We start from the raw sequence: 17,096 nt of genomic DNA, 5'->3' as shown, positions 1-17,096 counted from the left end.
AACAAGTGATCCACTTGTGCTTTCCAGAGCACTGTACTTTCAAAATTTTTATTTGCTTCACAGTTGTTCTCAAGAAACTAGTTTTTTAGTTGTGAAGGCAAGCTAACCCAACTAGCTAACAGTCTTGTATCAGTGGATACAAGACCTACTAACACCTTATTTTATCTATTACCACTAACACCATATTTGATTTTATTTATTTTATTACCGTAAAAAACTGTACATCTTCCATCCTTACCTTTTTTACATTACTTATATATTTTTTATATTTTTTATATTCGCACTCTTTGCACTGTTTTTGGTGGCTTTAAATTTCGTTGTACCTCGTATAATGACAATATAGGCATTCTGATTCTGATTCTGATATAGTTTGTTTTTCCTGGTTTGCAGCACAGACACAAAAATATTTGGATTTGTTTGCTACATTCACGAATTACAGTTTTATCAACAAGGCCTTGTTCAGAGCTAAAATTCGAGGCTGTTCAAGGAGCAAAACTAAAAGCGTGAGTTAGTACTAGATCCTACCAATGGATTCTAATACAATTACCATGGTTCCACTGAGTGAAAAGGTACTTTATACCGAAGACAACTTAACATATCCATTTGTTGCTTCCACAGCTGCTCAGAATCACAGTTAGTCACACAAACATTACATAAGTTCTGGGCATGTTTCCCAAACAGCAGTTGGGTGGTACTCTTCGCTGTAGTGGCTCATCACAATGCTCGCTTTGATCTTGGGAATCTGATTCTGGCTCCAATGCAAACATCTGGATGCTATGTGTTGTCATGCTTGAAAACATAGTGTGTTTCTCAAAGTGTTCTAGCCGGCATCTGTTGTAGAAGCACTCACTCATCAACATCATCCCTTCTCTGCCCCTCAGCAAAGCTCCAGGAATTAGACCAATCAGGAAACACTTTGGCCAGATCCTGTCATTCTCAGCAGGGTGCTTCCCCAAAGAAAAAGCTCTCCCTCCTTCTGAACTCATTCTATACGATTTGGACTTATGAAGTGTGTAAAGCTAATCTTGAGGTATCCAAGATTAAGAAATAAATGACTAGAAATGATCATGCCACATCCACCCTAATGTTCATCTATTGATAAATGAAGAGAAGAAAAGACGAGTGGAGTCAAGCGTCCTCTGTCCAGTTGCATGCCGAGACGAGTTTAGGCAAGAAAATACTTACTGACCACAAACATAAAGGAAATAGCATGAAATGGATAGAAAAAAACATACTTTACATTCATTAACATTCCTACATTAGGAAGAAATAAACAGACAAACTACTCAGTAAAACCAATAGGTGAAAATGAATATATAAAGTAAATAGAATTCATTTAGAGACCAGATGACAATGCAATAAAAATAAACCCATGTAAAAGTAAAACTTGCCAATATTTGTGGATAAATAGAGAAACTAAAACTGGGCTGAGCAGTATTTATCTGTAGTGTTTCGTGTGGAGCTTCGATGTAAAATTCTCAGGATTTTTCAGAAAAGTTCACTTCAGAAAGTGCTTCTGATCTCATTCGATGAGTGAAGGTTTATGTGAACATGGTGTCAGTCATGCTGCTGCTGATGTGGCTCTGATCCTAAAGCCACTGTGTCTGTGTCTGTTGCAGGTATGACAGCAGCAGCCTCTCTCGTATCTCTGGCCTGGGCTTTGGCTTCCTACCAGAAGGCCTTGCGAGAGTCCCGGGATGACAAGAAGCCCATCAGCTACCTGGCAGTCATCATTCAGTTCTGCTGGCACTTCTTCACTATAGCAGCCAGAGTCATCACCTTTGCCCTGTTCGCCTCTGTGTTCCAACTCTACTTTGGCATCTTCATTGTCTTGCACTGGTGCATCATGACCTTCTGGATTGTCCACTGTGAGACAGACTTCTGCATCAGCAAATGGGAGGAGATTGTGTTTGACATGGTGGTGGGCATAATCTACATATTTTCCTGGTTTAACGTCAAGGAAGGACGGACAAGGTGAAAACACTCAACTTTCCTTAGTGTAAGATTAACCTCCGCACAGAACATTTGTCACTTTAAAATCCCTCTCACACTTTGGGCAGCATGGTGGATCCTGGTTGGAATCCTGGCTGAGGCCCTCTGCATGTTCTCCCCGTGTATGCGTGGGTTCTCTCCGGGTTCTCCGGCTTCCTCCCACCTCCCAGAAACATGCGCGTTAGGTTAACTGGTGGGAGTAGGAGTGAGTGTGAGCGTGTGTGTGGTGTGTCTGTGATGGACTGGAGACCTGTCCAGGGTCACCCTGCTTTTCGCCCAATGACAGCTGGGATAGCCTCCAGCCCCCCGCGACCTTGGATGGGATTAAGTGGGTATAGGAAATGGATGGCTGAATATTTCCGATTTGAAAACTTATCTGTATGGCATCTGAAATGTACAAGGAGGGAATTTGGGAATTACATTTGGTACAGTGAACTTCAGGATTGGGAAAAATCCAATACTTTGCATTTTCACATCATGCAAATGAATTCCGTATCATTTTTCAGGTTTCATGGAAAAAGCCTTTGAAGTTTTAAGTAATTTATCCAAAGCAAAAAATACAAACAAAAATAAATGTTCTTAGACCAATAATCCCAAACTGAAGCCATATTACTCTACCCAAAGAAAACTTCCATCCACAAACTGACGGATTAGACTATATTTGAGAAATGTGGGGTTTGAGAGCATTATTATATTGTCATGGACAGTGTTATATTGCATCAGGTCAAAGGGGCAGGTACATTCAGATGTTCCACAAACACCTGAAAGACAAAAACCGTATCACATATTTTCACTCTTACACATGACTTACATTGGTGTTCAAACTTTGTGCTCAAGGCATACCAAGGGGGCACGCCACAGCCATGTTCAGATCTGTGTGAAGCAGCAGCAGCAGCAGCAGCAGCAGCAGCAGCAGCAGCAGCAGCAGCAGCAGCAGCAGGCAGGCAGACAGACAGAAATAGGTGTCCTGTTCAGAAGACAGGCATCGCCTCCTGTGTAAATCCCAATAAAGACGACTAACTCACACAGACTGGATAAGAAGCAGTTCAGCAGTCTGCCATGAGGCAGTTGGGTGCTTGCAGTCCATACAGATCTTTGCACACACCTTTCTCTAAAGTTGAGGTTTAATGTACAGGAATCCGGATTAAATGGCTCTTAAATCCATAGATAGTCCTTTATTATGTCCACTCAAGAAAAAATGAGTGCATAAATCTCTGTTCTGATGTCAGATTAGATGTATTTGGCCCAGCTGTTTCAGTGCCATCTGGTAAATGGACTGTACTTGTATATAGCTTTTCTAGGTAAGTGGATCACTCGGTGCTTTTACACTACAAGCGTCATTCGACTCATTCACTCACACTGGAGCGCATCTTAATCTTTACAATTTTACAGGCTACAGCTCTGTGCCATTTTACACTTGCATGTGTCGAGCCTGTCAAACTGTCTGCAGTCATCAGTGGGGCGGAACAAGGTGTAATCTAAGTACAGTCCCAGGTCTGATGATTTTATACCGATGACACTGTGATGCTGAGGGCTGTTGGCTGGACCTGTCCAAAGCAAGCCGTACGACAGGTGGCTTTCATGTGCTGTCCACAGAGTGTTTTCTTCAGGTGGGGGGTCATTTGCACTGATGTTTAGCTGTGTCTTACTCCATCACCTTTTCCCTCATGGACTCCTTCCTCTTTGTCAGTGCTCTTTGATGTGCCATGGTCTGAAGTTCCCTCTATTCAACAACAGTGCTGAATTCCATTAAAACCTATCAGTGAAACTGTGTGTGGCAGACACTTGTGAAATCAATCATGTACTTGTATTTTTATATGTGGCTGTCACAGCATCCCACATCACACCTGGTCAGGCCATAATAGTGTACCTTGTCGAAGAGTTTGGAACCACTTACTTACAATTGTTATAATAATGGAGATTAACAGACACGCCTGCTTAAACATTGAGGGAAAAGTGGCTGGTCTTGTAGTTATCTATAATAATAATAATAATAATAATATTAATAATATTAGTCATAACTTTAATCAATATAGCGCCTTTCAAAGGACCCAAGGTCGCCTCACAAACGGGGCATTGCGTATATCAAGGGGGAGAGAGTTCCAGAGGGTGGGTGCGGCACAACAGAAGGCCGATCCCCAAAGGTGCGGAGTCGGGGGCGAGGAATGAAGAACAGGCCGGATGTGGTGTGGAGATGGAGGAGGTCAGACAGGCCATGGGGGGGCCAGGCCATGGAGGGGCCAGGCCATGGGGGGGCCTGTAAGTGAGGAGTAGGATTTTGTATTTTATGTGGAACTTGACAAAAGGTCAAGTGTGATGTCAAAGTCACAGAGCAGCAATGTGGATGGAGTTCAGAAAAAGAAATGAAAGTGATGGAGGCTGAGGGGGAGGCTAAGGTGGAGGCTGAGGGGGAGGCTGAGGGGGAGGCTGAGGTGGAGGCTGAGGGGGAGGCTGAGGGGGAGGCTGAGGTGGAGGTTTTTGGGGAGCAGTAAATGAGGATAACCCGGAGCTGTGAGTGACCAGGCACAATAATACATCTATTCCAGCAAAAAGAAACCATTAATAGACACACTTATTTTTTCAAAATGCAAACAAAGACAAACAAACAAAGAAAAAATGTGGCTCCAGTTGCAGCCCACATTTCTGCTCCCTGAATTCACAGTGAAATGTATCGTTTTATCTGTCAGTTTTTGAGTGTCTCAAACTAAATGGTAGTTGAGCAATTCATTTGAATTTCAGAAGCAACAAAAAGCCTTTAAAACCCATATTTACTGAATGTACTCATGTAGAAAACTTGATCATCTGATCATTTCTTGTCTCTGTTTGTGCAGGTGTCGCCTCTTCATCTACTACCTGGTCATTTTGCTGGAGAATTCTGCTCTCAGTGCGCTGTGGTATCTCTACCGAACACCTCACACCACTGACGCTTTCGCAGTTCCGGCACTGTGTGTTATTTTCAGCAGTTTTCTGACTGGTGTGGTTTTCATGCTCATGTACTATGCTTTTTTCCATCCCAATGGGCCTCGTTTTGGACGCTCGCCAAGTGGCCAGGGACTTGATCTGGACCCGACCGCTCAGTTCTCCGCACTACCTTCTGAGGGCGCCACCAACTCCCTGCGTTCCAACCGAGGAAACACCGCGACTCTGGAGCGGGACATGGGGAAATATTCTGAGCGGGATGGCTGCATGCCGGTGTTTCAGGTCCGACCCACAGTGCCCTCCACACCATCGTCGCGTGCTCCACGCCTAGAAGAGACTGTTATCAAAATTGACCTGTGTAGGAACCGATACCCGGCTTGGGAGCGCCATGTTCTTGACCGCAGTATACGCAAAGCAATCTTGGCCATCGACGGCTCTGTGACTCCTCCTCGTCTGCAGTACAAAGATGATGCCTTGGTGCAGGAGCGATTGGAATATGAGACCACACTATAGTTCCACTTTGATATCAGAACAGGGGTTCGGCGTCAGAAGAACATCCTGCTCTGACACAAACAGCAACATGGATTGTGACGATTAGAAATGATGCTAACCTAAACCTACATTTTCCTCTCATTTCCCTTCTAATTGTTCTATTCTCTGGCATCAGTTTGCGCCCAGCAGCTTTCAGGACTGTTTGTAGGGTTAGAGGAGCCATTTGAGTTCAGTTGGTGTCATCGGGTGCATTTGACTTGTTTATTCTTATTTTTACTTTCACTCATCAGGGAAGTTCTCTCCAGTGTGAGTGTTTGAACACTCTGTCGGATCAAAAGGCCGATGCAAGCCTTTGGTTCAGACTTTGAAAGGTTCTGTATGAAATAAGAACATGTCACAACATCCAGATGAGTTTGAAGTAATATGGAAATGCACAAAGATAAATGTTAACTGAGCTAAACACTGATTGCTCCAATGTGATGCAGATGCGAAACAATGACAACATAGTAGGCACAGTCAGGTGCGTACTTTCATTAGTATTTACAGGACAACATTCATCACTCCCCTTTTCTTAGTGCCAAAAAAGCTTTCTGGGAAACATCTTTTACAGCCTCTGAGGAGCACTTGAGTGATGGCTGGGTAGTCCAGAGGGGTCTTCTCTGGTCAAAGCCTTTGATTCTATTTGGATAGCCCTGATCTGCACTAAAATAAGAAAAGGAGAAGAAAGTGAACTACAGGAATACAGCGGTCAAAGTTGCATCTATGCTCCGTTGTTCTGTTTGGATTAAACCAAACCTGGCTGGATGGAAAAGAGGGGAGCGAGGCTGAGTGGGTGGAGGTTGAACAGACATCAGCCTACGGTCTTTTCCCTCAATTAGATAGGTCAAACACAAAGAATGCCAAGAAGAAAAATCCCCTGCCACAGCTCAACTGTTTGCAGTGAAGCCTTGTGAGCCTGGCTATACAGTAATACTGATGGTTGCCTTCCTGTGGAGGAGAACATGGAGCAAATGAAATGAGGAAAGTGGACGGGCGGCGATGGAGAGCAGTGGATAGAGAAGATGTCCCTGGAGATGGGGATCAGGATGGAGAGGATGGAAAAAGCCCAGCCAAGCAGCCATCTCAGCCAAGCCAAACCAAGCATCAGGATGTACAGCACTTTTTTATTTTACAGATGATGTAGAGGGGACCGAAGTCAGTGTAAATCTGTGCTTTGTTTGTTTTCACAGCCTATTGTGTGTGTGCGTCCTCAGAAGATGTGAAGCAGTTCAGTAGGACACGTGGTTAAAAGGCCTGAGTTGGTTCTTTGTTGTCAGTAATTGTTGATGCTAGACAATGATGCCAGTCACCCACTTGGAAAAATTCATGATTTTTTTTGGGATCTAAGTGACCCAGCAACAACTTTTACCATTCTGAACGCGATGCCATATTTAAGAAAAAAGCTTCACAACATGAGTTTATATGGTGCTGATATTGTTGACTGAAGGTTGTCCTAAAGGTTGATCCACAACTGTCATACCTCGTCATGGTCCTGGAAGGAGAACTGATGCAGCTGAATGGGATCTAACCCAAAATATATTGTTAACACAAGCCAGGTCGAAGAAGCAGTACTGTAACTGATGATCTCTCTCTTTTTAATGCTTTTATTTTTTACCTTGGTAAGAATTTGTCCACAGAATTGTGGAGAATAGGATCTGGCCAGAACGATGTCCACACTTCTCCATTTACATGTCCAAGATGTTTTCTTGTGTTTCAAACACATGGGCCCGATGTGGCCATCAAACAGAGCAGGGGCTCAGGCACCAGGCAGTTCCTAGTTCCCGCACCAGCAGAAAAGTCTTACTGGAAATACTCTTTTTGTGTTGATGTTGGACATATCTGTAATATCAACAAAATAGTGAAAAACAATAAATAGGCAAGCAGAAAAGAGTGTGGAAAGGAAAACATCATCACATTTGCTCGTCTTGAATTCTCCGAGTCATTACCTGCTTTGACACATTAAGATAAAATGGTTCTCATGGCAGTAGTTTTTCTCCTTGTATGAATCCCCAGAATATTTCATTAAAAGGTGGACCCGATAGTGATCATATGATTCTAACTTAAAGACACTTGAAACAACTTTGACATAATAGAAGAAATAAACATGGGTAACATGCTAAAAGTGGGTTCGCTCAGATGGCAAACTGCAGGCGGAGCCAGAGGGTAGAGAACTTTATTAGAGGTCGACCTCGTAAAGTTTATCATTCTGAATATAGCTTCTCTCTCACAGTAAGGATTGACGTTTGCCCACCACTTTCCCACTTATGATTTACTCTTCTCAAACACAAAATGAATAATGTTATCACTCCCCTGCCAACATCAACTTGGGTAAAATTGAAAAAAAACCTCTGGTGGACAGATTCTTTTGAAAAGGCCTTTGTAGGGGTCAAATGCTCTGCACCGTTTATGCACATCTGACAAAACTAAATGCTTTTCTCCAGAATCATTAAATACCAGTTATGCCGATACAAACTCCTGCATCCACAGACAAATATACTCCATATATGTGGTAAAGACAACTACATTGTATATGGTTAATGCAGCAAACAAATGCAGTCTGGTTTAAATTAGAAAAGTGTCTTATCAATTCTTTGTTTTACATTCACCATAAAAAAGTAGCTCCTTACCTTAGCTCCTCAGCCACTAACCCAGCAAAACAGTTCCAAGTTTAAGAAACTGCGGGTTTGCCTTTGTGCTGTCATGGCAGGACGATCAGCGTCTCTCATCAAAACAATCGATTTATTTTATGGCACGTCCTAACATTCTCAAAATACTTTCATCGAAAAATGTTCGGTTTCGGATGGAATGGTGTGTGTCGGGGGTCTGCCAACGTTAGAGAGGGATCACCTGATTTGGTTTGGACAAATAGAACAGACTGCCCCTGTAAAACAGAGGGACCTTTTAACATCTTATACTGTATGCAAAGCAAACTAACATCCTCAGTGTTCTGCATCAGAGAGACAGCTTAAGATCGTAGACAGGATAGAAAGATGCAACCAATCCTACCTTCCCATCCCTAACAGCTTGACTTAACTTCTGGGAACCTGGAGACATCGACTTAATCACACCGCAGATGTACTCCCAGTTAAATCCATGCCATATTAGCTCACTCATAAAAAATAATTCTATCTTATGGCAATGCTCTCTTTTTTTGGCAATGGCTAGATGTTTGTAAGCTTGATGCAAACCTATGACTGATATTCAGTTTTAAGAGGTTGCCCTCTCAATTGGAAACAATATGAGGGATTTTGGATGAAATATCACAGATCCCATGCCAATATGCTGGTGGAATGTGTCCTCTACTGAACCGAGACTTCAACACAGGGGGGAGAGTGGCTTTGTACTCATAGAATTTAGAAGGAGCACAGTATTATACAGATGAAAAGATGAGATCTTGAGTGGAACAGGTGAACTCACTGCTACAGAAGATATTCCAGAACTCTAAATTCTGGTGCAGGTTGTTAGAACTGATTACTGATTTGGTTAAAGACATGTAGAAAAATCATAGAATTCAAAAGGTTGATGTGCTGCCCAGTATATCCCGAACACAGAGAATCAGAACTGTGTGCTTTCAGGATCAGCTGTCCTAACATAGGTTTTGGGGATTTGTACTGGACAGGAAGTGAATCCGCTTTAAAGCGAAACTTTACCAGATTCTAAAGTTTTCTCGTTAGTTTTTATTCCAAAGTGTTCTTTTTTTCTGACTGATTCTTTTAAGCCTATAGCAGTGCTGTTCTTACTGATCTATTACACAAACTGTGATGTATTTTGGAATTCCTTTTTTCTTCACTTTTTTTCGCCCATCGTTTTCTTGAACATACAAACTAGGAAATAAGTTTTTGCTTTAATTTGTGTTCATTGCTAAAGGGACTTCAATGATGTAAAGTAATTCAATTCATTTTTTTTTATTTATATAGCGCCAAATACAACAAATGTCATCTCAAGGCACTTAGATAATAAAGTCCAATTCAAGCCGATTGGAATTCAATTAATTGTAATCATAATTATTCATAAAATAATCCAATTCATTCATATAGAGCCAATTCAAAAACAATTTCCTAGCTAAGGAAACCAACAGATTTATGAGTTTATGAGTAACAGAGTAATGCAAACACAACACTCATTCTTAACACATAGAAACATAACCAGGGAAGGCAAAATATGTGTAAAATAAATCGAACAATCTACTGTCTGAACCAAAAATGTTTGCATAAATGTAAAGTATACACACACATAATGTACATTTGGAGCTAAAATGTGAAGACACTCCGTTGTGTTTCCTTCCTGATTGCTTTATTTTGAACAGATTCACATTGGCTGCTTTTATGCTTCACCCCATAAGCCTTAGTCTATCTTTTTTAAATATCTACCTGATAAACTTTGTCGTATTTCAATTCAGCAACATGAGTGTGAGGCCAAGCTGACACTTCTAAACTACAGTGTGCTTATCCTTACCTCCACATCAGAATAAGATCACTCCTGACAAATCATACAGTACCTTAGAGGATGAATAACAGCCTCAAAACAACATGTTACTGAACCTATTAAAAGAATCACAGCTGATGGTCTCACAAATTGGTCTTCACCTTAAAAAATGTTAAACTAAAAGAGACAGCATGCAGTTTGAACATTGAGATTTCCATTTGATGTACCAATTTATAGCAACACGCTGACTCCCATATGTAGTCCCTTAAAGCACAGACCACCTACATACAAACAGAACACAATACTCACAAAGCACAATATAACATGCAGAGGTTTGCTTGTCAAACAAAACAAGCCGTGAGGACAATATTTGAGTAATTCCAGTTCTGAGCATTCATCAAGAGAGAAGAAGCACAGCAAATATGGGAGCCATTGCTCTCATAGTAATATTCAATGTTTAGAATCTTTTAGTTTAGACTGTGGAAGTGTGGATCCAGAAGTCTCAGAACAGTGTACAGTCTTAATGCCCGAGATTTCATTCACTTATCTTTTATATGGAAGTCAGCTTTATTCCCACGGTCCGACGGTAAGTACGCATGGAAACGTGTTCTCATCACATGGTGTGTTACCATCCTGAGCTGTTTGTAGTCCACCAGCTGATTCAGAACTCTTTTTGTTTGGGCTCATTTCTTTACCTTTTACCAGAGACTCTGGTGCTCAATGGAAACCCCACTGACTGATGTTCGAATGTTTCTCTGAAAAAGACTCCAGTGGATAAATGTTCTGAAGTGACGTCACTTTAATGAACATCAGACAATCTGTAGACAATTGTGCGTCCTTACTCCAGGTTACAATTGCCTCACAAGTTGCATGCTGAACTGTTGGTGGTTTGGTTTCATAGTTGGGCACTTTGAGGATGGCACATAACTGTTAAAAGTTGGAAAATGGCTGCCTTTACACAGCACTGCAGGGGTCCAGATCCACACTCATGCACGAGGCACGACAAGCAGGAAAAGGTGAAGAATCTCTCCTAATTATTACTCTGTTCCATAACCCTTTAGCTCTTCCCCTGTCAGAAACGTATCTGCCAACACCGAATCTATAAAATAAAGAAGATTTTAAATCTGGAAGAGAGTTCATCAAATAGGTAAGAGCATTGACTTTGTTTTAGGAAATACCTCAGTGGATACTTCAGCTCGCTTGCACCTCAGTGAGAGAATGAATCAGTCTGAGAGCCGATTTCTTCTCTTCTCTGTGTAAATGCAGCCAGTTTCTGAAAACAATGAAATGCAGTTTACTTTCATTGTTAAAACCCGTTTTAGCGTTTGCTTACTCATCGCCATCTCATGAAATAACCCATATGACATATGATGAGAACTGATATGTATCGCACATAAAGCTACCTCCGTTTGTCTGCTGTAGAGAAATCCCTCCACCCTCACTGGCGATAAGCCTTGGCGTGTCACACGGCAACACTTTGGACCCAGCACAATGTTTCTGGAAGGATTGCTGAAACTGACAAAAACAAGTTTTCCAAAATCAAAAATTCAATCAACTAAAAATATTCAGTCCTCTAAAGCCAAACTGGAAGTGGATGTCAAACTGAATGCTGAATATCACAAGCTGAAACTGCAGAGATTCTTGATTGGAATTTGCAACATGTATACTTTTCAATGTTGGAAAGGTTATTTTCACATGAGCTCATGTTTTCATGAGCCTAGATGATTCATTCACTTTGATTTCAGACAGTAATGGTGGAAGCTTCAGGGAAATATTTGGTTGCCTAATCTTACAGTATGTTACAACCAAGCCTATCCTATTAACTCAGCTTCATTTAGTTTCTTTTAAAGAAAAAAAAGCCACTGCAGCAGTTTGAATGGAATGGTTTCTTTCATTTACAGTTGAGGTGCAGTCATAAGGAGGGTTCGGGTGTGAGGTCCAACTGGTGCTCTTCTGGTGGGTGGGTGTCTTTCTCACAGCAGCATGTGTCAGAAATGGAACATGATACATGAACTGACCTTCTTTATTCTGGTCATAACTTTTATAAACTTCTTTCTTTGCCTTTAGAACAAATGTATTTTTGTCATTTATTTCAGCCCCACACCCAGGACTTCGCTTGAGGCTGTACTGAAAAACTAAATGTGGTTCTCTGGTTATCCCTGGTTGGTCAGGTGTTTGTATGTGTGAACTTGTTTTTATATTATTCTGTAGTGTGTGTTAAAAGTTGTTACTGTGCTTGCACTAGGATTGCTCCATTTCCCAGCAAGAAGATTGAGCAGGCCTCTGCCCTCAGTACCAGTCCAAAAGTTCTGTGATCAGCTCGAAAACAAATGTGAAACTCTATGTAACCTGTGTAAAAATCCTACGCAGAATCCTGTTAAATCATGGCAACTCATATAAGACAGAGGAGGAAACAGAGGAAAAGCCTTTTTCAGAATAAGCCCCCACTAAGCCACTTGGTAGGTCCCATCTTTGCTCATCACCGTTTGGAGATGGAAGGCCAGTGAGCTTGTATCCCTGCTTCTTCTCACATGGAAAAGTTGTAGAAGCATGTAAAGTGACACTAAAGAAACAAGAGTGTCCCAACAAAAGTTAGCATTGATTCTTTTATGTCATCAACACAATCTTTCACTTGGGCTAAAGGGTTTTGACGGATCAGAAAACTGTGGGATGTACCATTGTGAAAGTCTTTGAACTACCTACTTTGTCATTGAGCTAAGAGAAATAGTTTGAACTGACAAAACTGTCTAAATCCCACCAACCTGCTGGAGAGCCACTACACTGCAGTAATGTATTGTCTTTTTATGTTCTCTATACCACTGTAATATGTGAAGCGGCTTCTTGTGAGTGTCTTAGCCCCAAGCTGTGTCTGTTTACCAGCATTAATGGTTTAAAGCCCTGACGAATGCATCAGGGCTTTAAACATATGGACATGTGAGTTTAACACAACTTTGAAGATGATTTGTTGCTGCCATCTCAACAAAATAATTGTACTTAGTTAGGGTGGTCAAGACAGTTCATCAACTATTTCAGATTGGGCAAAAAAAAAAGTGTCAGAGCCAGCACAGTAACCAGCAGATGAATAATGAGAGGATTCCAATGATACCACAGATGTGTGAGTCGAGCGTTGGTTGCACATGGACTGCCACACAGTGATCTGATCGGCGGAAATGCTTTTTTTGTAAATAAATGTATGCAAAGTGTAAATGTTTAAAAAGAACATTCTGCTCTTTGAGTTCTGACTGTGAAGAGTGTCTCTAGAGGTTTGATGCCACATGATGGCTGTAACTATGACATTATACTAAAGCTAAAAAAGATACATGTGGTGTATGTGGTGAATAAAAAATGCAAATGTTCAAGATGAAAAACTGGTCCTTTCAGTAAGTTGCATTGTGTGATGAAAGTCTGAAGTACTAAAATGCATTCAATGGGGAATAAGTACATTTTAGTGTAAAAATATTAAGACTGAAAAATAATAAAATAACACTTTGTATATACATTGCATATATACGTACAATATATATATATATATATATATATGTGTGTGTTGTATGTATATATATATATGAACTATAAGAAGTGATGAGAACTATATGAGGTTTTTGTAAATTTTTATTTGAATCTAATGAGACAAACTACCAAAATTAATTTAATAAAGTACACTGTCGTCATTTGTCTGGCTTCAAGTTTTTTTTTTCTTTCACTTTCCCTTACACATCTGCAAGTGACCCATACCATAGACCCTGAATTCAACTGAGTGATAGTTTATCAAGCCCCAAAAGAAATTGATATTGTTGGTGGACTTGCCCATCCATCCATTCAATTCAATTCAGTTTTATTTATATAGCGCCAAATTACAACAAAAGTCATCTCAAGGCACTTAGATAATATAGTACAATTGGAGTTCAATTAATTGTAATCATAATTCATTTCTAAATAATCCAATTCATTCATACAGAACCAATTCAAAAACAATTTCCGAGCTAAGGAAACCAACAGATTGCACTGAAACTTGTCTTCAGTCCAATCTCCCGTCCTGAGCGTGCTTGAGGCGACTGTGGAGAGAAACGACTCCCTTTTAACAGGAAGAAACCTCTGGCAGAACCAGAACCAGGAAGGGTGGCCATCCGCCTCGACCAGCTGGGGTTTGAGAAGACAGAAAGAGGGGACAACAAACACCGTAACACCATTCAAAGGATATCTGTTGGAACAGGGAAACACCAGTTAATGACCACAATAATGTCACATGTACATAATATCATTTGAGAAATTAAACGGGGGAAAAAGAGAGTAAAGTGAGGAAAGGTGTGTCCGTCCATCGTGCTGCCATCCATCCATCATCTTACCATGTAAAGCTTCTGGGCTTTCTTCAAATTAAGAACACAGGAGAAACTGGGAGGCTCTGCATTTAGTTCTAATAAGGCCGTGTATGTGTTATTACTATTATCATATCTACTTCGATATGGATCATTAATTGGTCACAGTAGATGTTACAAAGGTAACCTATGAGGCTCACATCAGCTTCCCTCATTCCAGGAATAAACTAAAATGTTCACAATTACATACTGTATATTGCCCATGACAATATCTCCTCAAAAGTGTGAAATAAAAAGGAACAAATAAAGAAAAAATTGTAAAGATTAGGCATCATATAAGTTGAGTAGATACCCGACATGAGAGACTGACTGCGGACCAGGAATGTCTGTAAACCGGTTTGAAAGAGTGGATTTGAGCTGGTGTGTCTTGTCTAGCTATATAATTACTCTAGATGGTATTTCCTTGGCTTCTAGTTCTACAGTGAGGAACCTTGGAGTTATTTTTGACCAGAATTTATTATTTGACTCCTTGGTAATATTGTTAAAATCAGGAACATCTTGTCTCAGAGTGATGCAGAAAAACTGCTCCATGCATTTGTTACTTCAGGATTGGACTGCTGTAATTCTTTATTATTGGGCTGTCCCACATATTCTCTGAAAAGGCTTCAGCTGATCCAAAATGCTGCAGCCAGAGTTTTGATGAGAACTAACAGGAGAGATCATATTTCTCCAGTTTTAGCTTCTCTTCATTGGCTCCCTGTTAAATTCAGAATAGAATTTAAGATTCTTCTCCTTACATATAAAGCTCTTAATGACCGAGCTCCATCATATCTTAAAGATCTCATTATAAGATATGTTCCTAACAGAGCACTTCGTTCCCAAACTGCAGGTTTACTTGAGGTTCCCAGAGTTTCTAAAAGTAGAATGGGAGGCAGAGCCTTCAGTTATCAGGCCCCTCTCTTGTGGAATAAGCTGCCAGTAAATGTCTGGGAAGCAGACACCCTTTCCACTTTTAAGACCAGGCTTAAAACTTTCCTTTCTGATAAAGCTTATAGTTAGGGATAGTGCTGGGCGGTATACCGGTTCACACCGAATACCGGTTTATAATTTCGTTATGATATGAATTTTTAATATACCGCCATACCGGTGTATTTTATTACACAACGGGGGGAACGCTGCGTTGCGCGACATTGTTTGAGACGGGACCCTTTTCAGTGTTGTGCTTCTAAACACGCATGTTTACTGTCTATGGGTGCGAGGTGGTAATAAGCACTTGCGTTGCGCGAAGGTGAAGGTGGATAGGATAGACATGGAAAGTTCCGAAATCGAAGCTGCAGAACTAGTAGAACATGCTGACACAGAAGAACTTGTGCCAAAAAAAGGAGCCGTGTCTGTAGTTTGGAAGTTTTTTGGTTTAAAAAAATCCGCCGTCGACCAAACAACCATTTTATGCAAGTGTTGTCGGGCTACAGTTGTCGCTGGAGGTGGCAACACGAGCAATTTGCTCCATCACCTTAGCCGTAAGCATGTCTTAGAATATCAAGAATGCATGAAGTTAAGGTCAGCACCCGCCACATCAGCAGGTAACACGGGGAAAGCAAAAGAAAAGTCGAGCCAAATGTCACTTCAAGACGAGTTTTCTAGAGGGACTGCCTTCGACCTCATATTGATGCAAAAATATAATCATTGCAAGTTGCACTACTTTTTTGTATTGATTTTCATAAAAGATGTTTGAAATTGGCACAGTAAAAGTTCTGTATTTTGACTGCAATTGTGTTTGCATTCCGATTCCTCACTTCATTAGAATCATGAGTAGCACTTCTTTGTAAACAGCATCATTTTGTGGGGCGTTTTTCTATGACGGTAAAATAGACCATCCTGACTTCCGGTAAGATGGCGGACGGGTTAGCAGCATAGTTTTTTAGCTCGCCCAAGTCGGTAGAATTAAACCACTCAACGCAAGTAAACTCGACATATAACTGCTTTAAACTTTGAGATGAGTGGCAGACGAGGCCGTAGGAAAAACGAAACCCCACAGAAAACGCCAGAACAAATCTCAGGAGAAGTCACCGACGAAAGTGAACCTGAAAGTGGCGCGACAGAGAAAATGGACCACGCCGACACACTGAAAGCTGGACTCGCTGCTATCCGCGGTGATATACGGGACTTCAAGCAAGAACTCCACAACGAGCTGACAACAATCAAAGAGGAGCTCAAAGGTGAAATGAAACAAGAAATCGCTTCCTTGAGACAAGACATTGAGCTGAAGCTTACAGAAAGTCGCAGAGAGCTACAGGAGCAGGAGACGGACCTGACCGAGGCCAGGCTCGAATCGATGAGCTGGAGGAGTACAACAGAGACGCAGGCAGTCTGTTACTCAAGCTAACAAAACAGACGGACGAAATGCAGGACAAACTAACAGACCTTGAAGCGAGGTCTCGCCGAAATAATGTCCGGATTTTCGGATTGCCTGAAGACACTGAAGGAAGCTCCATGACAGATTACTTGGACCAACTTCTTAAAAAAGAGCTGCAGCTGCCTGACGGAGCCAATCTGCAGATACAACGCGCCCACAGAGGTCTCGTCCCAAAACCTGACGCGGGCGGCGCTCCGAGAACAGTGGTAGTAAATTTCCTTAAGTTTGAAATGAAGGAGATGGTCCTACAGAAAGTCTGGCAGAAGAAGGGGATACAGGTGGGCAACAAGAAAATCCAATTTGACCACGACTACCCCACGGAAATCGTAAAAAAGCGCAAAACATACCTGAGCATCAAAAAAGTATTGAAAGAAAATGGGATCCGTTTCCAGACTCCATTCACGAAAATGAGAATTCACTGGAGCAACGGTGTGAAGAGCTATGACAACGCGGGGGAAGCGGCGCGGGACATGAGAGCAAGGGGATTAACCGTGGAC

General features: G+C 41.4%; 1 protein-coding gene across 1 annotated transcript in view; it reads left to right on the top strand.

Annotated features, from left to right (window-relative positions):
• Nucleotides 1–13,517, top strand: part of xkr4 (XK related 4) — a 37,421-nt gene extending 23,904 nt beyond the window's left edge. Inside the window, exons 3-4 of the mRNA XM_075484204.1 lie at nt 1,620–1,974; nt 4,824–13,517. Coding sequence (XP_075340319.1) covers nt 1,620–1,974; nt 4,824–5,424 — 956 coding nt within the window. The 3' untranslated portion in view covers nt 5,425–13,517. The remainder of the gene's footprint in view (nt 1–1,619; nt 1,975–4,823) is intronic.
• Nucleotides 13,518–17,096: the final 3,579 nt, after the last annotated feature.

Source organism: Odontesthes bonariensis, chromosome 14 (genome assembly GCF_027942865.1).
Source record: "Odontesthes bonariensis isolate fOdoBon6 chromosome 14, fOdoBon6.hap1, whole genome shotgun sequence".
Lineage (NCBI taxonomy): Eukaryota > Metazoa > Chordata > Actinopteri > Atheriniformes > Atherinopsidae > Odontesthes > Odontesthes bonariensis.
The sequence above is the reverse complement of the archived record's forward strand: the minus strand, read 5'-3'. Positions and strand labels throughout refer to the sequence as shown.